The sequence below is a fragment of the Lepidochelys kempii genome, chromosome 7 (genome assembly GCF_965140265.1).
Source record: "Lepidochelys kempii isolate rLepKem1 chromosome 7, rLepKem1.hap2, whole genome shotgun sequence".
NCBI classification, from domain to species: Eukaryota; Metazoa; Chordata; order Testudines; family Cheloniidae; genus Lepidochelys; species Lepidochelys kempii.
Genome location: NC_133262.1, coordinates 57,308,741 through 57,331,370, shown reverse-complemented (window position 1 = coordinate 57,331,370; position 22,630 = coordinate 57,308,741). Strand labels below are relative to the sequence as shown.

Below are 22,630 nucleotides of genomic sequence, written 5' to 3'. Positions count from 1 at the left end.
AGTGGCAGGTGTTCTTCGCTCTGATAGCACTTTTACTACAAGGCCATCTAGACCTGCTGTTGATCGGGTTAAACAATGTGGCATGGATTTGGACTGCCAACGTACCAGTGAGAGAATTCCTAAGCACCCCCCCCCCAGTCTGTTCCATTCAGGTTCTCTGCGCCCAGCACCCGAGCCCCGTCCCATGGATGAAGTGACATGGCTAGCATCGGTCACGTGTGGTTCTGCCTTTTTCTTTCTCCCAAGAGGGAGTGTGTGGGGGGAAATTTTGAGACCAAATATTTGAACACAGTTCTATAGATGGGTGTAGATGCAGCCCAGCAGAGTTCAGTCTTTAGAGAGGATAATGTCACACATTTCACCACCATGAAATTTACTGTGTGTGTGTGGTAAGGGGAGAAGTATAAGAAGGGCTAATGAGGAGGCTGCAAATGGCTTTCTAGTGTTGTCATCTTTTCCATAGGATGGAGAATCTTTATGTCAACCGGTTCATGCACATGTTCCAGTCCTCCTGGAGTGACTTTGCAGATTTCGAGAAGATCTTTGTCCGAATCAGCAATACAATCTCTGGTGGGTTTGTCTTCACTTGTCGGTGTTTGCTTCATAGAGTGACTAATTGTTCCCCTTTCTTAGTACTAACTGGAACGGAAGTGGCTCACGCCTGAGCGTCTGGTCTGTTCTGATCTGCCTCAGCCACACGCTGTCTGAAACTCACAGTGTAGATGAGCAGTTAGAATTCGAGTTTATGGGGCCAAAGGGACACCCCTCGACTCGAAAATCAGGCGCTACTTCAAACACAAATAGCTGGGCTGGAGGCAGGATTCCCCCGGGGAGGTTTTCTGCCCCATGCTAGGCAGGAGGCCAGACTTTTGGTCCCTTCTGGCTCTTAGGAAATCTATGAACACTGTCAAAAGTCCCTAAGTCATTTAGGGACAGACTTTCAAAGGTATTTAGGTACATGAAAATCCACATTGGCACCTAATGGGACTTTTCAAAGCAGTTAAGCAGGTCAGGCACCCAACTTCCATTGATTTCAAGGAGGGTTAGGCACGTAACCTGTTCAAGTGCTTTTGATCAGGCACCTGTCTGCATCTTTAGATGCCTAGATACCTTTGTAAATCTGTCCTTTGGATACTTCTGAAAACTTTACACTTCAAATTCATCGAATTTAAGGCTAGAAGGGACTGTTATGGAAATCCTGCTTGGCCCAGGCCAGAGAACCAAAGCCCCATTTTCAAAAGTGATTTAGGCTCCTAATTCTTACTGAAAATTAGTGGGATATAGAAACCTAAGTACACTTGTGAAAATGCTACCCGGAATCTAGTCATTTTCCAAAAATGAATCACAAGTAGTTTCATGTGTTGGTCCTGCCTTAACGTGTGGGGGATGGACTTTAGGACCTCTTGAGGCCTCTCCCAGTCTGATATTTCTATGATTACACCCGCTCCCAAGTTCTCCTGCCAATGTTTGGGGTTTTACAATCACATTTGTTTTACGTTTTTCTCTTTGTGTTGCTGTGTGAAAGACCCACACAAACAGGGGAAACGGCCCTCCCTGACCACGAAAGGGAAACAGTGAAACTGACTCTACACCAAGTGCTGTCAGATACCAAAATAAAACACATTTTCTCTGATCCCTTTCAGTTAATTGTAATAATCTCCACTGTTACTTGAAACAATAGTAGGTAAAAAATTTTCAGACAGAAAAATGTTTAGGTTTTTTAAATTGATGGTGTCCCTTTAAACTTCCTCAGGTGCTAGTTAAGAATTTTATACATAGATTCCCTGAAGCTATTAACTGTTTAGTCGAGCAAAAAGGGAATTAACAAAAATATGGGTAATGCCTCTGATCCCTTGAATACAAGAAACAATGCCACAAAGGGCATGCAGAGCTGTTACAACCTGATTACAATATTTTGTTACATGTCATAAGATTGCTTCCTAAAGTACTTTACTTTATTATAAATGAAAGCCATATAAATTAACTAATAACTTTTCTGTCCTAATAAGGCTCTCCAGTGCTACAAACATTTGTGTGTGTTCTTGACTTTGATTTAATTAGGATTAATGCTTAATATGACCATTCCCCTGCTTAAAGCTAAGCATATGTGTAAGTGTTTGCAGAATCAGGACCAATATGAGGATGAGTTCAAGTTACTGTTCTTTGCAATCCCATGGTTTCTGTCCCAAACATGAGAAATGTTGCCACCTCATCCCAACTTCCAGTGTAGATACAAAATCATGGTGCAATTTGCAGACATGATGGAAATATAATCTTGAAGCAATCCACAATATTTTACTTCTGGTAGAAAGCAATTGCTGTCTCGAAATATATTACTTTTCAGATCCATTCATCTTTATGTTTCCATATGTCTGTGGTCTTCTTGCTTTAAGCTAGAGTAGACAAGAAGGAGCTTTCATCAAAATGTCTGTCTGGTTGAAAATAAGAAATCCTGGAAATCTCCCCCCGCCCCCCATGAGGCATCAACTGAACTTTCTTTTGATGTAACCTGATGTTGAAATTTGAATACTGTGTGTTCCTTTCTCATGTTTCATTGGCTGGAATGGCAGCATGGCATTATGAAATGTACAACACAAGATAATGGTGGAAAACAGCAAGGGCAACACAAAAGTAATCGAATGGCAAAAAATACAAAGGCTGAATGAATTTTGCATTTTGTTAGTGTAATGTTGCCTAATCTAGTACAAGTGGATGCAGAATCTCTATGTATGGTTACAATTCATTCCCATACCTAATGATCTTACATCTCTACAGCACCAAAAGGTTTCCAAAATGCTTTGCAAACTTTTTGTGTTCAAGAATTGCTTCACTCCCTACTGAAATGCAGCCACAAGTGGGTGGGAACAGAGTGGTTGTTTAATGACACAGTGTGCAATAGCTTAGAACAGAAAATGAACAGTGAAGATATTTTATTATCTACAAGGGCAGTTTAATTTGAGTGTCTGTTATAAATCCCTATTACATGTAGGACACAAAAGATCATGAAAAACAATCCTTTTCTGGATATCTCATTTACTTAGTGAGGGTCTGTGCACAGTATAATGCAAAAACCATCAACAGGTAGTGATATGGGTGCTGTATAGAATCATAGAATATCAGGGTTGGAAGGGACCTCAGAGGCCATCTAGTCCAAACCCCTGCTCAAAGCAGGACCAATCCCCAAATAAATCATCCCAGCCAGGGCTTTGTCAAGCAGGACCTTAAAAACTTCTAAGGAAGGAGATTCCACTACCTCCCTAGGTAACGCATTCCAGTGCTTCACCACACGCCTAGGGAAAAAGTTTTTCCTAATATCCAACCTAAACCTCCCCCACTGCAACTTGAGACCATTACTCCTTGTTCTGTCATCTTGTGTCTCCTTCAGAATACGTGATGCAGCACTGGCAGGAAGATTTTATGTTTGGATACCAGTTCCTGAATGGATGCAATCCTGTAATGATCAAAAGATGCAGAGAGCTACCCAAAAAGCTTCCAGTTACCACCGATATGGTAGAATGCAGTCTGGAAAGGAACCTGACTCTGGAAGAGGAAATAAAGGTACAGCATTGAATGAGCATTGACTCGTTCTTTCACTTTGTCTCTCCATATTTATAACAACACTCCAATCACTGTGCTATCCTGGCATGGTTTCAGTTATCTTCTTTCATGTGGTTTGTAATGGCAAAGCTAACTTTTGAGACTAGAGCAATTCTGCTCACTTTTTTCACTTCCTCGGCGAACACCTACAGTTTGAGTATTGAGTAGGCAAGTTTTAGTCCAATTCCTATTAGAGAAATTGCTCTCCTACATCATGCAGAGTGGAGTCGCAATGGCAAAGAAACCTGGGGGTGGGGATAAGCCATTGCTCTTGGTATATAATCTGTCCTGGGCTGGCAGTGTGATGTGATGGCACGTGCCAAGTGACCATAATGCAAATGCCTAAAAAGAGCATAACTCTTTGCTAAAGCAAACTGGGAATGTTGGACTGTGCGGACTCAACCCAGTTGATCCCGGTCAAGTACCACAGAGATGTGGCGAATGTATTCTACAAATGATCATCGTATCTCATGCATAAGAAAAGCCAAGCTGGATAAAAAGCTGTTGAGCCCCAGCAAGATGCACGTCAGTAAAGCAAACAGCCCTCCTAGAAAGAAGTTAGGTCTTTAAATGGTAAGTTAAACGAAGCACAGCTTGGGCTAACCTGATCCAACTGCCAGCCTATGATTACAGGGCATAAACCAACCTCTGACCTGATGGGGGTTAGAAGAAACTTCCCACATGGGCAAATTATTCTGTAATAGTCCACTATGGGGTATCTTGCACCTTCTCCAAAGCATCTGAGACTGTCCGAGGCAGAACGCTCTGGTCTGGTGAGTCGGTTCCTGTGCCCCCTTCCCCCTCTCTGCTTAAATGTATTGCCCCCTCTTCTCTTTCTGCAGCAAGGGAACATTTTCCTAGTGGACTATGAACTGCTGGATGGTGTTGATGCCAACAAAACAGACCCTTGCACATTACAGTACCTGTCTGCACCCATCTGCTTACTGTATAAGAACATGGAGGATAAGATAGTGCCCATCGCTATCCAGGTATGGTTGTTGTCTGAGCTATTAATGGCACACTGTGCATTGTTATGGGCAGTGTTTTAAAAAATGATTTTTTAACTCTTTCAGATCAATCAAACTCCTGGACCAGACAATCCCATTTTCCTCCCGTCAGATGACAAATACGACTGGTTACTGGCCAAAATTTGGGTTCGCTCTTCGGATTTCCACATGCATCAGACGGTGACCCATCTTCTGCGGACACACTTAATTTCAGAAGTGTTTGGTATAGCCATGTTCCGGCAGCTGCCTGCTGTGCACCCCCTTTTCAAGGTAGGTAATTGCTTTCAAGGAATAATAATAGATTCTAGCGAGAGCATGTGCCGGAGAGATGATCCCTCTGTTTCAACAAGGGCTGACTGAGAAGCAGTGGCTCAAAACTTACAAAGGTTTGCAGCTTTCTGGGCACTTTTCTCCTTTCTGTGGGCTGAATATTTTGAAGAACCAGGAGAAAACAAAGTTGTATTAGTTTCGTTGGTTGGTTGGTTGGTTGGTTGTACTCCAAGGTGACATCACATCAAAGTCTGGAATTTCAGGTCTTTATACTTGTCAGACAGTTGCTATGAGATGAAATCATAAAGGGTGAATCAAACTGTGCTCCTTTCTCATTTCTCTTTCCCTACACAGCTCCTGGTACCCCATGTGCGCTTCACAATAGCCATCAACACCAAAGCCCGAGAGCAGCTCATCTGTGAATGTGGTCTCTTTGACAAGGTGAGACAATCATGCTTCTGCTTTCCTTCCCCCGTCTACTTCCCTGCAACCCTTCCTCTGACTGTAAGGCTTACTCCCTTCCCTGTTGTGCTGTGGTTTTTTTCTTGTGCTAGATATTCAAAAAGTTGCACGAGACAACATGAAGATACTGCCTTTCACCTTTAATTGACCAATTCAAAACTGAATGGGGTCTGTAGTAATCATAGGCACTAATGGCTGTTTGGATTATGTGAACTGAGCTTAGATAATATGCAAGTGCATGTGTGCATATACAGATGCACAAAATTATATGCAGACGTGTATAATTTTATAGATATAGAGGCAAACACATGGTATGTTTGTACATTATAGGGCTGTAGGGTAAAATTTTCAAAAGCACCTGAGTGATTTAGGAGGCTATGGCCCATTTTCAGAAGTAAAAATGGGACTTTAGGCGCTTGTGAAGATATTTACTCATGGTGTTTGTGTGTTGAATACTAGATGTCATTGCTGTGTTGTTTGTGCCCAAAAGTTAACGTTATTTAAATGTAGCTCTTAGACTTCATTTTTGAAGTGTTTAATTATTTGCATGGAAACTGGCTTGTTTATGAAAAATAGTGTAAGGGTCTGATAAGACAAGGAGATAAACCAGGTCTCACTAAACACCCTGCTAGAAGCGATGCTGAAAGCAAGATAGGTTTCTATGGATCACCAGTCCCCTGTGTCAGTCCTGACCACCATTTCCTTGAATTGCAAAAAACAGTAGAGTCATGGCTTTGTGATGATGAATTTTGGAACTGCTGCTGCTATCAACTTGCAGCCATTCCACTTTGGACTGCAGTTGTTTCAGATCTCACTAGCTAAGCATGGCTGGATCTGCTCTGAACTTCTCAGCACCGTGTCTGTGGTACCGCATCATGTATGCACTGCAGGCAACTCCACGCAGAAGTTCACAGGTAACTGCTCACTGAAGGAAAAACCCAGCCTTATGTTGGCAGAGAATCAGGCAGGCAGGAGGCCAGCTGGTAACCAATGAAAATGAGATAAGTGTTGTGTGAATTACTGCAGCTTGGGATGCTTGCAGATAATGATTTTGCTGTCTTTCAATAAATGAGCCTCCACTGAGAGCAGTTTCCATTTGGGGTCAGATGCAGATGATTAGGTTAAAAAGCAGCTAGAATTCAGTAAATATAAGATGAGTGATAGGAAGGTGGTGGGGCCATATGTTAGACAGAGAGAAACTTAGAGGGAAGAACATTTTTTCAAAATATTTAATCTGATGCTGTTATGATGCAGCTTGTTACGGGCATGCCATACTTCCACATGAGATGTAAACTGAAGCCTTGGCCACTTCTGATTTGGTCCCATAGCACATTTCGTAAGATGTGATCCAGTTGTTTTGGCCAAATTCCAGTTTGAGTAATTACATACTGCCACCCTTACCACCCCTCGAATTGGATGCTGTATCCATCTTCGCCTCCTGTCGTAAACTGTTGTGTACGATTATGGTGCACGGTTAAGCTGCTGGCATGTTCCACCCCAGAAGTGACTGTGTTCTAGTGACAGGCCAGGTGATTCTGGGGTGCGTGTGCATATGCATGTGTGGTAAAGTGTTTTGGGATCCTTTGGCAATAAATGAAAGGTATTATTAGGAGATGCTATACGTGGGAGAAAACCAGTCTGGAAAAACCCTGGGTATGAATGATTATCCGCTAAATGAGTGTGAAACAGCCAAACCCAAATGTGCAGTCTCACTCAGTCTGGCTAAGCCAATAGTAATTCGCATGGAGGTTTGAGTTTCTCCCGCAGAAAAATGTGCGGACCTGCTCCCATACCAGCTGCTGGGAGGCAGACAAGACAGCGTGTGAGGCCTTGGCAAGGGCAGCCATGTTCTCCTAATGCTCTTGCGTCTCGTTTTTTACACTGAAGGCGAATGCCACTGGCGGAGGTGGACATGTGCAGATGGTCCAGCGAGCAATGAAAGAACTTACCTACAGTTCCCTCTGCTTCCCAATGGAAATCAAAGCCAAAGGGATGGACAGCAAGGAAGATATTCCATATTACTACTATCGGGATGATGGCATCAAAGTCTGGGAGGCAATCAAGAGGTAAGAGACACTGTGTCTGTGACACTTCTGCTCTAAAAAGGAGGGGCAGAAACTCCATCCTGGGGTTCCAGTTTATTTGTCACTTTGGATCAAACCTGCCTGTCTTTTCTTGTAAGTAAAAATGTTGGGGGCGGGGGGAGACGAGAGAGGTGGGAAGTTTGTTGCCAGCCCTGCAAATTGAACCTGGGCTCTGGGAGTCATGCCAGGTACTTTCCTTCTTGTGTGTCTTGACCAGCGACAGAGATTCTGCCGGCCAAATTCTGCCCCCAGAGACACCTGTGCAGCCACATGCTTTTCAGTAGGTTTGCACGGGGTTAAACGAGGGTGGAATTTGTCCACAAGATGGAACATAATCAACTGTTCTGTCAATGATGGATGAATTCATCTTCCTGTCCCAGAGCTGTTAGCTCTGCAGGGCCAACAGGCCTCATTCACACTAGAGAGTTGTGATTTCACGTGTGGACAGGCCGTTATTTTGGTTTCAGAGTGACTTATTCTGGCTTAAACCAAACTAGGCTTCAGCTAAACTGAATTAAAGCCCTCTTGAACTGAAAGCAGATCCCCACCAGGATTTGCACTAGTTTAAAAAGCAATTTAAGTTAAACCAGTGCCACTTTCTCGTGTGGACAAGGCCTGAGTTTTGCCAGCAGCTCGGACTGTGTACACGCACAGCAGGGCAGATGCACTGCGTAAAAAGTTGCATTCTCACACAGTCATTTGAATCACACTCGCAGAACTGACTGATTCATATGGCTGTTCTCCCTCATGTTCTGCTTTTCAAAAATTCTTGTTTTTCCCCCTTTAGGTTTTTTTTTTTTTAAAGCCCTTTCGTCTCTGATCACATGACTTTTTCAAGTGAATTCAGTAAAGATCTTTATCTTACTGATTGCTGGGACTCTTTCATATGAAAAGCATTAGTGCACATTATTAATAGTCATAATATTTGGAAACTCCGGTTCACGTTCTTCTCTCCCATGCTCAGCTCTTGGTTTGGCAGCTGTTTATCTTGAGTATCCCGGCACTGTTAGATCCCATATGATAGGCAAGGAAGTCCCAACTTTCATGCGGTTATTTTCTTGATGCGCTGGGTGGTGTTTTTCTCCCCTTTACTGATTAATCTTGCTTATATGCCATTACAAATACTGAATAGTACTTTACTCCATTGATAGCCCCATGGCAGCCAATGGGAGTGCTTGCAGGTGCTAAATGGCATGGGGGAGGGTGTCAGAATCTGGTCCTCAGTGAATCATCCTTCGTTAACGAGTAGTTCAGTTTCTCTACTCTCAAAGTGCAGAATTTGGAGAGCTTTATCTCCAGCTGTTGCAGGATTTTGTTTAAGAGCACTTTGTGTCAGCAGCCTTTGCAGAGGGAGGGAGTTCAATGGAAGTGTTGGAATAGAGAGAGGCTGATCACTTAGTGCACCGGGTTAGGAAGGAGCTCCAGGAAAAGAGTGTAAAGATGGAGAAGGAGAGAAAGGGAGATTTGGGCAGAAGGGAGTGTGAAGAAATGTCATCAGAGATCTAGGCAGGAGTAGAGCCTCAAAGGGGAAGGCAAGAAATGCAGACTTGATTGAGGAGGCCAGAGAGAATGAATGGAGGGAGTCAAAGAACAGGGGTGGGGGAATCAGGGAGTGATGTCATTCTGAGCAGGCTGAAGGAGATGTGCAAAGGCCAGAGATAATGCCATAGCTGCAGATGACTTGGAGCTGCTAGAGGGACTCCCCACCCAAGCCACATTGCCATCAATGAGGCCCTCTGAGATCATGGAGCCCTGCACCCTCTGCTGCCTCCTGTCCTGGGAGCAAATGCACGTTTGGAAGATTGCGGCTGTGCCCGCCTGCCAGTGCAATGTTTGATGTGCTTTCTGAGACACCTCGGCAAAGGGTCTCCAGGGAATGACAGGGCTTCCCTTCTGCTCTTTGTTCCCTTGCTGTGGCTGAAGCTTCATGATGGACGTGATTGACATCTACTACAAGAGCGATGAGGTCGTGTGTGAGGACATCGAGCTCCAGGCCTTCGTCAAAGACGTCTATGTCTATGGAATGAACGGTAACAAGTCTTCAGGTGAGATGTGTCAGCCTGGACAGGGCTGAGACTTCCATGGTGCCAGCCAACACTCAAAGTGACGCACCCCAAAGCCTTGGAGTCCCTCCCTCCCAGATTTGTGGTTAAGGCACTGGGCTGGAACTCAGGAGATCTGGGTTCTAATCTGTCTGTCAGCTCCCTGTCTGTACATTGGGGATAACTGGGCTCCATCTTGTCTGTTTGGTTTGTAAGTTTCTTGGGACAGGTATAGTTTTGTGCACAATGGGGCCTTTATTATGGTCGGGGCCTCAGGACAATGCATATAATAAATAGAAAAGCATCTTCGATTCATCTAGTCCAAGCCCTGCTGTAAGCAGGGAGGGCACTGGCTATACCTGTATCTCCCTGCCCTTCAGATTCACCCAGTGTCATGCCATCGCTGCCTTGCTATTAAGGTATTCCACACTTGGAGGTGTGCAACCCTCAACGCTTTCAAAGCTGGATTCACTTTCGCTTTCTCTTCTCTCTGCTTCCCCGTTCTTGAAAGTAGCTGGCTGGAATTGGATCTGCCCATAGATTATGTGACTCTGGTCTCACCACCCTATATATGCATTCCCCTTCCCCCTCCCTCCACAGTCTGGCCTCAAAGAAGGGTGGGGAAATCTGTGCTGGCGGGAAGAGCATTCTGCACAGGAGACCCCTCTACTCCCTTTTCTACCGCCAGCTGCCTCCCATAGGTTAACAAAAGTGTGGCTTTCTCTGCAATCACCTCTTTGGAGCTCCACTTGGTTATACCTAGTCTTAAAGGTGTCTGATGTGAATATTTCTGTTCCTCCTCCCCTTGTTTCCCACGCAGGTTTAGAATGGTCATTTCGCCACCTCCCACCATCACTTAAATGCTGCCTTCAGGCTAATCACACATCATTGTCCCTTTGCTTCCTAGGTCATTTACCCGCCAGACCTTTTAGACATAGCTCAGCTTGCATTGTGAACTGAGGTGAAAGGGGAATGGCTGAGAGTTCTCCGCTCTCATTCATGTCCTTAGCTGCTGGGGGCCTGGTCGGAAGGTATAGAGTGGAATTGTTTTTAAATATAAAAACACCCTTTGCCTTCATATAGAACCTTTCACCTGAGGATCTCACAGGGCCTTACAAACATCAGTGAAGTCTTAAAAGCCCCCTGTGAGGTGGGCCAGTGTATCCACCATTTTACAGATGGGTTGCTGAGGATCAGAGAGGCCCCAAGGCCACCCGGCAGATCAGTAGCAGAAGCCAGGACCAGAAAACGGTGCACTGTTTGACCTACCGCTGGCCAATAACTCAGGTGCGCCATAACTGATCCAAACCTTAATTCCAGCTTTCTTCTCCTCCGCCTTTTAGGATTTCCAAAGACAATCAAGACCCGTGAGAAGCTATCGGAATATCTCACTGTGGCGATATTCACGGCGTCAGCCCAGCACGCGGCTGTGAATTTTGGTCAGGTACGGGTGTAGAAGAGTTGGACGCATTGCTGGAGCACCACCCTCATGGCTGGGTGTGGAGCAGCAGCTCTCTTCTCGTGGGGTGTCTCCTGTTGACCATCGCCCCAGTCCCACAGTGGCCCGCCTCCTCTCGCGACTCAGCCCCCTGGCCAGGTCATGTTTAATCCCCTCCCTGCCAGGGAGTCTAACAAATGTCCAATCTCCTTATGTCCAGTCTTTGGCCCCGACACTGGGTCCTCTGGGCTTTGCACACCCGTGGCTCAGGGCTTTCCAGTGTCCCTATCCCCTTATATCTGGGGGGGCTTCATGCCTCCTTCCCCAGTGGCTGGTAGGAGACACCAGGCTTTCCCTCTCCTGAGGGTTCCAGCCCAGGGACCCTCTGGTGAGCAGGCAGGGTCTGTTTATTCAGACCCACCCCCAGCTTCCTTCCTGAGCTTCTTCCTGCTGTGGTCTTTTCCCAGGCCTTCTCCCCCCTGCATCCCTAGGTTCACCCTTCTCTCAGGGCCAGGACTCACTGGACTCTCCCAACATAATCCCAAACCAACAGCAGAATCTTAAAACCAACTTCTGCCTTCCTCAGACTTGCCTTTTTTCATTTCTCAATCTAACGCCTGAAAGAGCTCTCTTCCAGGAGTCTAGTCCAGTATGAGGGCTCCCCATCGGAGCCTGCTCCACCCCCAGCAGCTGCTCCATGTCTCTGTGGGCCTCTAGCCAGACTTCTCTACTCAGGAGTGGGTCCCAAGGCCAACTCTCTCCCAGACTTCCTCTTTGATCCTCCCACTGTCTCCACTCTCTAGTCCCAGAGAGTGACTGCAGAGTTTCTCCCTGCAGCAACCCCAGCCTGCCAGTCTTTAAGGCAACCAGCCAGCTCCTCCGCAGCTGAGATTCACCTTTAATTAAGCCTGGCTCACTCTCCAGATGCATCCAGGTGGGTTAATTGGCCTCTCGGACCCTCATTAACCCCTTCATTTCCTGCTTGGGGTTCACAGGTTCTTTTCAAGAAGAATAGTGCTCATATCAGTTGGGATGTGCAGCCACAGTGGCTTGGACTGGGAACTTTTTTTTTTAAATGTATGGTTACATGCTCAGTTGCCCTTCTATGCTAAAATACCCGCCTAGCCACCTGCAAACGCCATCAAAGTCCATGGGAACCGTGCCTTTTGGAAGGCCACTTATTTCAGTGCCTAAATATGGATTTTGGTGCCTAACTTGGGTCCCAGATTTGAACATTTTGGCTACAGTGTTTAGATTTATGGGTAAAATTTTCAAACATGCCTAAGTCCCATTTTCAGAAGGGATTTAGAAGGCTAACTTTCATGGAAAGTCAATGGGACTTAGACTCTTAGGTCACGTTGGGTAAAATTTTTAAAAGTTCAATAACCTCAACCAATGAGGAAGTGGATCTCAGGCCATTTTAAAGTTTACTGAGACACTTGCTTGTTTTTAGGTCCCACGATGGGACTCATCGTGGTACACTGCGAACAGAATGTTGGGAATCATTGTGAAAGGTATAGATAATAAGGCAGAAAATATCACATTGCCTCTATATAAATCCATGGTACGCCCACAGCTTGAATACTGCATGTAGATGTGGTCGCCTCACCTCAAAAAAGATATATTGGAATTGGAAAAGGTTCAGAAAAGGGCAATAAAAATTATTAGAGGCATAGAACAACTTCCAGATGAGGAGAGATTAATAAGACTGGGACTTTTCAGCTTGGAAAAGAGACAACTAAGGGGGGATATGGTAGAGGTCTATAAAATCATGACTGGTATGGAGAAAGTAAATAAGGAAGTGTTATTTACTCCTTCACATAACACAAGAACTAGGGGTCACCAAATGAAATTAATAGGCAGCAGGTTTAAAACAAACAAAAGGAAGTATTTTTTCAGACCACGCACAGTCAACCTGTGGAACTCCTTGCCAGAGGATGTTGTGAAGGCCAAGACTATAACTGGGTTCAAAAAATAACTAGATGAATTCATGGAGGATAGGTCCATCAATGTCTATTAGGCAGGATGGGTGGGGATGGTGTCCCTAGCCTCTGTTTGCCAGAAGCTGGGAATGGGCGACAGCGGGTGGATCACTTGATGATTACCTGTTCTGTTCATTCCCTCTGGGGCACCTGGCATTGGCCACTGTCAGAAGACAGGATACTGGGCTAGATGGACCTTTGGTCTGACCCAGTATTGCTGTTCCTATGTTTATATATTCTTTCATGATAACGGGTATCCCAGCATGACCTGTGCTGGCAGTATACCCACCACAAAACAGCCTACCTTTAGAATCCCTTTTATTCTCCAATATTGAACAGCTTTGGAAAACAAAATGTATAATAATCTCCCCTTATCACCTACGTGGAACAAATTAAGTGTCTCACCAGACTTGAAGAGTCTTCCAGTGGGTCTGTCTGGACTACAAAAAAAGTGCTTTCCTAAACTCAGTTAGTTGATTCAAGTTAACCAACATGACTGAAAATGCCCCTTAATACCTAGTGTAGACACAATTTAATCCTTTTAAAATCCTATTACCTTGTCCTTTTATAACTTTGAGGGATAGTCAAGGCTACAGCCAAGGCTAACATGTTTTTAAACGTGGTAAACTGCATCTACACTAGGTGACGGGGTGTTTCAAGTCACCTGACTCTAACCCCCAGCCCCACTGCTATCCCCCCCCCCCCCACACACACACACACACACCCTGTTTTCTTCATGTAGGCAGACCCATTTTGGCCTGGGAGAACCTAATTAAAAATTGTGCCCAGCCAGGAAAAATAGCATCAATTTACTGTATAAAGTAGATTGCTTTCAGTATCCCAAACATCCCAGGCCAGTATACCTCTGCTCTGGAGGGACTGGAAAGACTCACAGTAAGAAGCAAAATCTTCCTTGGTTTTGACAATGTGCTCCCAGGACACCAGAGAGACAAGGCAGAAGAGGTAATATCTTTCCCTGGATCAAGTTCTGTTGGCCAGAGAGACAAGCTTTCGAGCTTACCCAGAACTCTTCTTCTTCAGGTGACCTGAGGAAGAACTCTGTATAAGAGAGCTTGTCTCTCTCGCCAACGGAAGTTAGTCCAAAAAAAGATATGACCTCACCTGCCTTGTCTCTCTAATATCCTGGGATCTACGTGGCTACGATAATGCTGTATTAGTGACTTTCCTAAATGCTGATGGTTGTGATTTTCATTGCACTCTCTTGCTTTGTTTTGCATTGCTCAGTATGACTGGTGTTCCTGGATTCCCAACTCCCCTCCGACCATGCGGCAGCCTCCCCCTACAAAAAAGGGGACAGTCACAATTGAGCACATTGTCGAGAGCTTGCCAGACAGGGGTCGCTCTTGTTGGCATCTTGGAGCTGTCTGGGCCTTAAGCCAGTTCCAGGAGAACGAAGTAAGTTCGAGACTTTGTCTATTCTCTCTCAGGAGTGTGACTGCTCCGGGGTCACTCATCTCACAAGGCAGGGAAGGGGTTAACATTCTTCACTTGACTACTTGTAGAACCACAGAACTGGTTGTTTTGTGACCTCAATCCTTCAAACGACTTGGGCAGTGATATCACGCCTGCCGGTCCCACTGGCAAGTGGGCTGTGCACTGCCAATTACTGTGTCTCTACCATGGCTCCAGCCAAGAGGGTACAGTGACCTAGAGTTTTGGGAGAGGGCAGAAGGGGGGTCATGGCAAAACCACATAAACTGGGAAGCAGGAGATCTGGGTTCTGTTCCTGGCTCTGCGCAAATCACTTTGCCTCTCACTGCCTGTTTCCTCCTCTGTAAATGGGATAATGATACTCACCTACCTTGCAAAGGGGCTGTGTGGCCAAATCCATGCAGGTTTGGAGAACACATTTTGAAGGGATGGGGGTTGAGTGAGGGTATGTACAGTGATACCTTTCTGTAAGAGCCTCAACTCAAAGGGTGAAACAATGGAAGCCTCCTAGGGACACTCTGGAGTAGTTGCCCAAAGCAGGGAGCTGCATGATGGCAAAAGGGTACGTTGTGCGGCTTTTCTTTAGAATCCAAACAGACCAAAGTCTCTAGCAGCTGTGCTGATGTGTCCCAGGAGAGAGGGTTGCATTACTGCAGGATGGGACGTTTAGACAGAACAGTTGGGGCTCCAGGGTTTATCTCCAGCCTGCTCCAAGAGTGATCTCTTTGTGTCTTCTACAATTAGCTGTTCCTGGGTATGTACCCAGATGAGCACTTTGTAGAGAAGCCGGTGAAGCAGGCCATGATGAAATTCTGCAAGGACCTCGATGAGATCGTCAGCGTCATCACTGAACGGAACAAGAACAAAAAACTACCCTACTATTACCTTTCCCCAAACCGCATCCCCAACAGCGTCGCTGTCTGAGCAGAGCTCCATGAGAGGCTGAAGGTTTGGAAAGCTCCATGACACACGTCACCCGTGAGCAGGCCCATCAGCAAAACAAGAAGCAACTCGGACCTCACTCAGAGTGGACCCTGAGTGGTTTTTGAGTTACAAAATAAGTTTGGTTATTACTTTAATCATTTCACAAGTTAATTATTATCAGGAAACATCAGTTCAAATGTGTTTAGAAGTTCGTCTTTTAAAAATAGGCTTTTACAAATCTTCAGACCCGGCAGCGTTTGCAAGCCAAATTGTGCAGGAGATCAGGAAAGTTCGGATGACTAGAAAATGACTGAACACAGAAACTGACTGGTCTATTCATATCTCACGTTTCACTCAGCTTGGTTAGTGAAAATACACATCATCACGAGCAGCAAGTAAATTAGATTTTAATTCTTTCTGTTTTAATAAATGATGGTGACATCAGGAACAAAACAAAGCAAATTCACTTTTTAAAACTGGGCTTTTAAATCCAATTTGCAGTGTATTTTTTAATCTTAATCATAAACTTCCTGATTTGGAACCAGAAATAGAAGCCAGAAAATATCACTGTGCTTTCATATGAAGTGGTGTGGTCTCATATGAAAGGAGGGTTCAGTAATTTTTTTGAATCAGGGTGTTGTCTTTCTACATGAAATTTTAAAAGTTCTCTTTTCAGTGTCTTTCAACAGATGTTTTGTATTGTTGCGTATGGACAGACTTTTTGCTAGCAAAGCAATAAATGCAGACTGAGAAGTGCTTTTGCTCAGTTTGTTTCCTGGTTGAGGTGGGTCGTTTTCAGGGTTTGGTTCTCCTTTTTTTTGTTTTGTTTAGTTTAGGTACAATATGGCTCAGTGTTTAGAAATAAAAATCTGAGGTGGTAGATCAAGAGGGCTGGTATGGGAATAGAAGGGCCCCAGCGCCTCTGAAATCAGCTTCTCAATGTCTGCCCCATCAGCACCGTTCACCATCTTTATCAGAAGGCCTCTTTCGTTAAGTAACTATTTTTTGTCAGTACCATTGAGTAATTAAGACCAGCTTCACTGGCTGTGTGCATGTATATAAACTGCAGAAACGCCCCCTCCCCTTCCCCCATCACGCACTTATAAGGATACCTAAGTGTTAGGAGGATCAGGAACATGGAACAATATGTGTTTTGCCTCCATGTCCTTTTAGCTGAAAACCCCAAACCTTGACCTTGATCTTCACAGTGTCGAATCAATAAATAGAACAACTTCTGTCTGAGAGCTTGGAGTGGGACTAGTGTGTGAAAAGCCCCTGGACTGGTTTGTGTCAGGGCTATTTGGTGTCATCTAACACAGTTCGACATTTCCGCTTTGCTCTGCATTGAAGTCACTAGGCTTGAATAATATGTGACCTGGCTGCCACTGCATGGCACTATGCATTTTTGCAAATTACTTCTTGGAAAATGGAGATTACCGTTGGTTATAAAGAAACTCAATACAAAAGGCTAAATTCATTTGTGGTGTAACCTCATTGGTGTTACACCATGAATGAAGTTGGTCCACTCTTTTTTTAAACACAGTAATAATGTATGTAGAAATGAGATTAGGGAAACATAAAGGGAAGGTTTGTGCTTTTGTTAATAAAACTCTTGGTTATTTCTCCCATACTTTGTTGCCTGAAATATACCCTTGTGCCCTTACTGAATGTATTCTCCATAGATAAGTCTGTTTTGTTAATGGAATAAAATTGAACAAGAAAATAGGTCTGAATATTTTATTTCTCAATATCGACCATGATCAACTATTACAGAGGATCCATATATACCGAAAGCCAACAGATGGAGAGGCACTTTATGAATTAGTACAGCTCACAATTTAGAGACAGTCACGCTTCTGCAGTTAAAGAAATATGGTCATTTTCACTATTAACAATGAATTTTAGAAAACGGTGCCATTAAAACATGTATGTTTTATATCCTGCTATGTTGCATATTCCCCACCTTGGTCTGTGGAAAGGGAAAGCCGAATAGCTTTCATGCACCTTACACTACAAATTGTTTTTCCCCCCACCAAATAATATCAGCAAATGCAGACGATAAAACCACTTCCTGCTGGGCGATAGTATATTTAAAGTTGATGTGCCTTTCTTTGACCACAGTACCTAAAAAGTGATGACTGCAGGAGTAAAGCCATGTCTTTGTTTAGCAATCGGGGGGTATTTATCAGGGGATCAGATGTCTTTGTGGGCAAGTTGCACAAAACAAACTACAACCAAGCTACACTAGGAAATACTGCAGATACTACGCGCTCTGGTATAGTCGGTGCATGCATTCTGATTATGAAACTAATTTGCACTGTCAAAAATTGTATTTCTTTAATTACAAAAATTAAAAAACAAGCAGAGGAGACAGTCATTCACTTGCAACTCCTGTTCCCTGTCACTGGCACTTGAGGGAGGATAAAAATAGAGGTATACCTAGAGCACTGGCACTGAACTGATAATGGCCAGTCTGATCCAACCCCAGCAGAACCAAGGTTGCCTGATGCGCTCCCATTCCAGAGTCCAGGGAGCTGGTTGATGCTGGAGCACATCTGGACAAGAGACCGTTCCTTCCTTACGGACTGGAAAGCAAGTCAGTATAAGAGTCTATATGCTGCTATGGAGAACCATGCTCCAAGTGTTCAGCCTACTTGTGCCTCCAGCCAGTGGACCGGAGGAATTCTCCTCACCCACTGGCTCAGAGCAGTTCTGATCCTCAGTCCCAGATGCACCTTCTCTCTCTCTCTCTCAGCCAAAGGCTTATGGGCCTCCACCTGTGTCCAGTGGTTTGGAACTGGTTGGGGGCTTGCTACATGAAGGTGAACTAGAAGTTTCCTGCCTCATTTGTTTCAGACCAGTGAAGTAAAAGTGCATAAACCATGCCGTTCAGTGGAGACTTTCTCCCCAGCCTTTTAAATGACGAGTGTGATGTGTGTCCACACTGGCAAAACACCTAGAACCTGACCTTTTCCCCCCAATCCTCCCTCTTGGCACCAGAGAGAATGTCACAGGTGCAAACTGACTTGCGAGTGAATGCCCTACATTTTCTCTTCATATGCTAACAACCAAATGACCTACAAAGATGGTTATTAGATTCCTGCTCACCAAGTTGATCCAGGTCCTTTCAACTGACATTACAGAGATGGGTCAGGCCCAGGGACCCAGCAACAGGTGCTAGGAGCCGCTGCGAACAGAGAACCAAGGGACCGTTGGGGGCTCTCACACCAAGGTACAATGATCAGCTCTGTAGCTGCTGGAGCTTCATAGATTCCAAAGCCAGAAAGGACCACTGTGATCATCCAGGATTAGACGGGCCAGAGAACTGCCCCGAACTAATTCCTAGAGCAAATATTTTAGAAAAACATCCAGTCTTGATTTAGTAAATTGCCAATGATGGAGAATCCACCACAACCCTTGGTAAATTATATCAGGGTTAATTACCCTCACTGGTAACAATTTACACCAACTTTCCAGTTTGAATTTGTCTAGCTTAAACTTCCAGCCTGCCTTACCATGGCTCCTCACTCCCTAGGCTCCAGGTGCCTTCATTTAAACCCAATTAATTTGCCCAATTGGCATGTATGGCTAAGAGACAGGGCCAGTGTCACCTTGTGACAGGGAGACGTGCATCCATTCTTAGCCACGAGCGCTGGGGTCTTAGTCACTTTTCAGCTGGGCTGAGGATGCTGCCCCATGGGCCCAAAGGCAGCAGCTGGTTTCTAACTTGTGTGATGGCTTGTCTGATGCTACTTGCGCACCCCTGCCGTGGTTCCATAGCTCAGCAGCGAGCTGGAGGATTCTCCTAGCTGAGGGGGGCAGCATGAGGTGGGGGCTGGTCTCTCTCCTGCACTGTTCTCAGTCTCAAGCCCCCTGCTGGCTGGGGCAGAGAGAGGATTCAGAGACCTTTCACGCGCCAGGGAGCGAGGGACCTTCGGAGAAGGGATTCACCTGGGGATTGTCACTCATCTGCCCAGCTCATGAGGCCCTAACAATCCCCAGCGCTGGCCCCACAGCACCCAGCCCCAAGTAGGGTTGCCAACTTTCTAACTGCAGAAAATCGAACACCCTTGCCCAGCTCCTGCCATGAGGCCCTGCCCCTTCTCTGAGGCCCCACCCCCTGCTCCATCTCCCCACCCTCTGTCGCTCGCTCTCCCCCACTTTTGCTCACGCGTTCATTTTTACCAGGCTGAGTGGGAGAGGGTGAGGACTCCAGCTGAGGGGTGCGGGCTCTGGGGTGGGGATGGGGATGAGGGGTTTGGGGTGCAGGCAAGGGTGCTGGGCTGGGGATGAGTGGTTTGGAGTGTGGGAAGGGGCTCTGGGCTGGGACAGGGCGTTGGGGTACAAGAGGGGGTGAGAGCTCTGTCTGGGGGTGTGCGGGCTCTGGGGTGGGCCTGGCAGGTTTGGAGTGCAGGAAGGGTCTCTGGGCTGAAGGGTTCGGAGTGTGGGAGAGGGCTCCGGGCTCGGGTATGGGTATGGGAGGGAAGGTGAGGGCTCTGGGGTGGGGCCAAGCAGTTCAGAGTATGGGAGGGGGCTCAGGGCTGGGGCAAGGGGTTGGGTGTTGGGGCACAGGCTCCAGGCAGTGCAGACCTCTAGTGGCCCCTGGCATTTTCCAGGGATGAAGGAAGTCTGCGCAACTTTCATGAAGAAGCAGCAGCATGCCCTCTGTGTCCTAGGTGGAGGGGCGGCCAGGAGGCTCCCTGGGCTGCTCCCACCCACAGGCATCGCCCCCACAGCTCCCATTGGCCACGGTTCCCTGCCAATAGGCACTGCGGAGCTGTGCTGACTGGAGCTGCCAGGGTCCCTCTTCGACCAGGTGTTCTGGTGGAAAAACAGAAGCCTTGCAATCCTAACCCCAACAGGGGGAAGAGGGGCAGGGGTGAGCCCTGGTAGAATGGGGTGGAGCAGTGGGTCCAGGAGGATGGAGGGGACAATTTTTGTTGTCTGTTGCTGTTTGCATTTTGTTACCAATCAAACAAATTGTTTTTATTCCCCCAGTTTGGCCTGGGGGTGTCTTGCTCCCGCAGTCCAGTCCCATGGGCCATGAACCAGGGAGGGAGTATGACATACTGGGGTTCCAAGCCAGACTAAGTAGCTGTGTCACCTCGCCCTGTAAGTCAGGCACCCTTTACAATGCCTTGCTGCTGTACCTTCCACCCTGGACTGCTCACAAACAGCCTCCAGCATGCAAGTCACACCCAGCCCCTGGACTGCTCACAAACAGCCTCCAGCATGCAAGTCACACCCAGCCATGTCTGGGTGTGCTGCAGCCGGCCAACCAGGTCTGGGCTCCTACCAACCTTGGGTATGCTGCAAGGTGACCCCCAGCACAGCCCCAATCCTAGATCTTCCCCCAGAAATGTATGTCCTGTACTGCCCCGTCCTCTCCTGGCCAATCCAAATATGTTGAGGCCGTTACTCCTTTAAGAGCACAATATGCACACAACTTGTTACCCCCACAAATGGCATTAGCCAGCTACTTTAATGTGAAGCCACTGGATTAGATAAAATACTAAAACAAGTTTATTAACTACAGAGAGAGATTTTACGTGAGTACAGATAATGAGGCATAAAAGGGTACAAGAAAATGAAAGACAAAATGCTTACTGGTGCCTAACTTCAATTCAAAGCAAAGTTTTGTCACCACATGCTTTCAGCAGGCTTTCTGACCAAACTCTTTAAGTCAAGACCCTTCCCCCACCCTCCCCTGTCCCGGCCAATGGCTACTTCCTTTATCTCTTCAGGTGCAGTGATTGCGGTGGTCAGGGAGAGCCAGAGGAGTGCCTTGGGGTTTTTGTTCCTCTTTTTTTTTTTTTATAGTTTAAGTTCCCCTCTTGAAAAACAGTTCCAGCTGAGAACTAGCACTAGGAGTCTATGTAGAAGGATGTTCCCTGCTTGGTTTTCCACCTGTTTGAACTTTCTTTTTTCCCCTTTCCTGCTTGATGATGCTGGTTACTGCAGCGCACACATTCCTTTGGCTGTTTGCGCACCATACTGGGGAATCTTATAACTTCCCATGCAATGTTGCCACATATATTTTACCAGGCCACGCCTGCAAATGATCTTTTCAAGAAAAAAAAAACCCTCATCGGGCATTCTTTGGACAATGATTATTCCAGTAGTGTGTAGGATGTGAATACAGTGGTATAGTCTATTGTATGGGGCTAAGGCCAGGAGCCCCAAACACTGTCTGGGGGAGACAGTGGCAGCCCCGAAATCCTGCTCTATAGAAAGTGTGGCAGTACTTGCCCTTCCCCACCCCACCCCATCCTCTGTCTCCAGTCCCCTAACCCCCGTTCCTCCAAAGCTCCCCTGCATTGAGTCAACTGGGGCTGTGCCCCACCCCACCCAGGAGACACTGAGTGGGGTTGAGAGAGGCAGCACCATTAGTTGTGAACGGTGATCCGAGCAGGAGGGAGGGAGATAGGTGTATTATGCTTATTCCAGCTCCTTCAAACTGGCAAGTTTTCAGTGTGCCCGTCATGGCACCCAACGCCACCCTTCTTTCCCAGGGGAAAAGACCCAGCTTTCTTGCTTGCCTGCCTGCCAAACCCCAGTGTCTCAGCCAGGCCCTGATTTGTATTGGTTCAGCTCACACTTGTGTCCCGAGCCAGCTGAGACTCAGCACCCCTTTTCCTGAGAAGCTGGTAAAGTTCCTCTTTTTGCCCTGCCTGTTTGTCCAAAAGGCAACAAAGCCGCTCTGGCTCAGCTGTTTCCTGCACTGTGTGTTCTTTTCTGATGTATAGGGCCTCTGCCAAATTCTGGTTTCATGAGGAACCCTTTCCCCTCTAGGTGGGGAGCTAGCAGGGCGCTGGTCACGCCATTGCTAAGCACAGGTCATAAACCCACCCAAGCAGTCAGCCAGCTCAGCCAATGGTTCTCAGCGCACAAAGACGAGCAGAGCGGTTAGTAGATGTTTAAAAATCAAATTGCTGTTCATATTTACAGTAAATAGTCTAGCTCTATTAATATTAAAATATTTCATGTTAGACGTTTTTTTTGAAGTCTTCCGCAATCTTGCCCTGCCCATTTTGACTAAGTCTCTCATTTGGCTATTTTGGGAAGGTCCTGGTGGACAGATCTGCTCCCAGTGAAAGGCGGAGACGTTACTATTTCTGATAAGTGAAAAAACAACCACGCTAAATCCTGTGGTGACCTGAGGTGCCAACGGCTACTTTGTTGCAAACCTCCTATGTTATTTGGGGTTGGCTGACAGAGACATTTTTTTGTTTGGGGGTGGCTGGGTGTGTGTGTGTGTGTGTTCAGATGTCTGACTAGCTCACACACACTAGGTACACATGAAAATGTTAATCCCTCTATGTAATATAATATCTAGAGTGCTGGCACAATACCCAGCTGAGTCCATATGATC

At 46.2% G+C, this 22,630-nt stretch overlaps 1 protein-coding gene across 1 annotated transcript in view; it reads left to right on the top strand.

Annotated features, from left to right (window-relative positions):
- ALOX5 (arachidonate 5-lipoxygenase) overlaps nucleotides 1-16,983 on the top strand; it is a 52,706-nt gene extending 35,723 nt beyond the window's left edge. The window contains exons 5-14 of the mRNA XM_073352987.1: nucleotides 464-570; nucleotides 3,386-3,558; nucleotides 4,440-4,586; nucleotides 4,671-4,874; nucleotides 5,229-5,315; nucleotides 7,224-7,402; nucleotides 9,344-9,465; nucleotides 10,806-10,906; nucleotides 14,128-14,298; nucleotides 15,079-16,983. Coding sequence (XP_073209088.1) covers nucleotides 464-570; nucleotides 3,386-3,558; nucleotides 4,440-4,586; nucleotides 4,671-4,874; nucleotides 5,229-5,315; nucleotides 7,224-7,402; nucleotides 9,344-9,465; nucleotides 10,806-10,906; nucleotides 14,128-14,298; nucleotides 15,079-15,258 — 1,471 coding nt within the window. The 3' untranslated portion in view covers nucleotides 15,259-16,983. The remainder of the gene's footprint in view (nucleotides 1-463; nucleotides 571-3,385; nucleotides 3,559-4,439; nucleotides 4,587-4,670; nucleotides 4,875-5,228; nucleotides 5,316-7,223; nucleotides 7,403-9,343; nucleotides 9,466-10,805; nucleotides 10,907-14,127; nucleotides 14,299-15,078) is intronic.
- The last annotated feature ends 5,647 nt before the right edge of the window (nucleotides 16,984-22,630 follow it).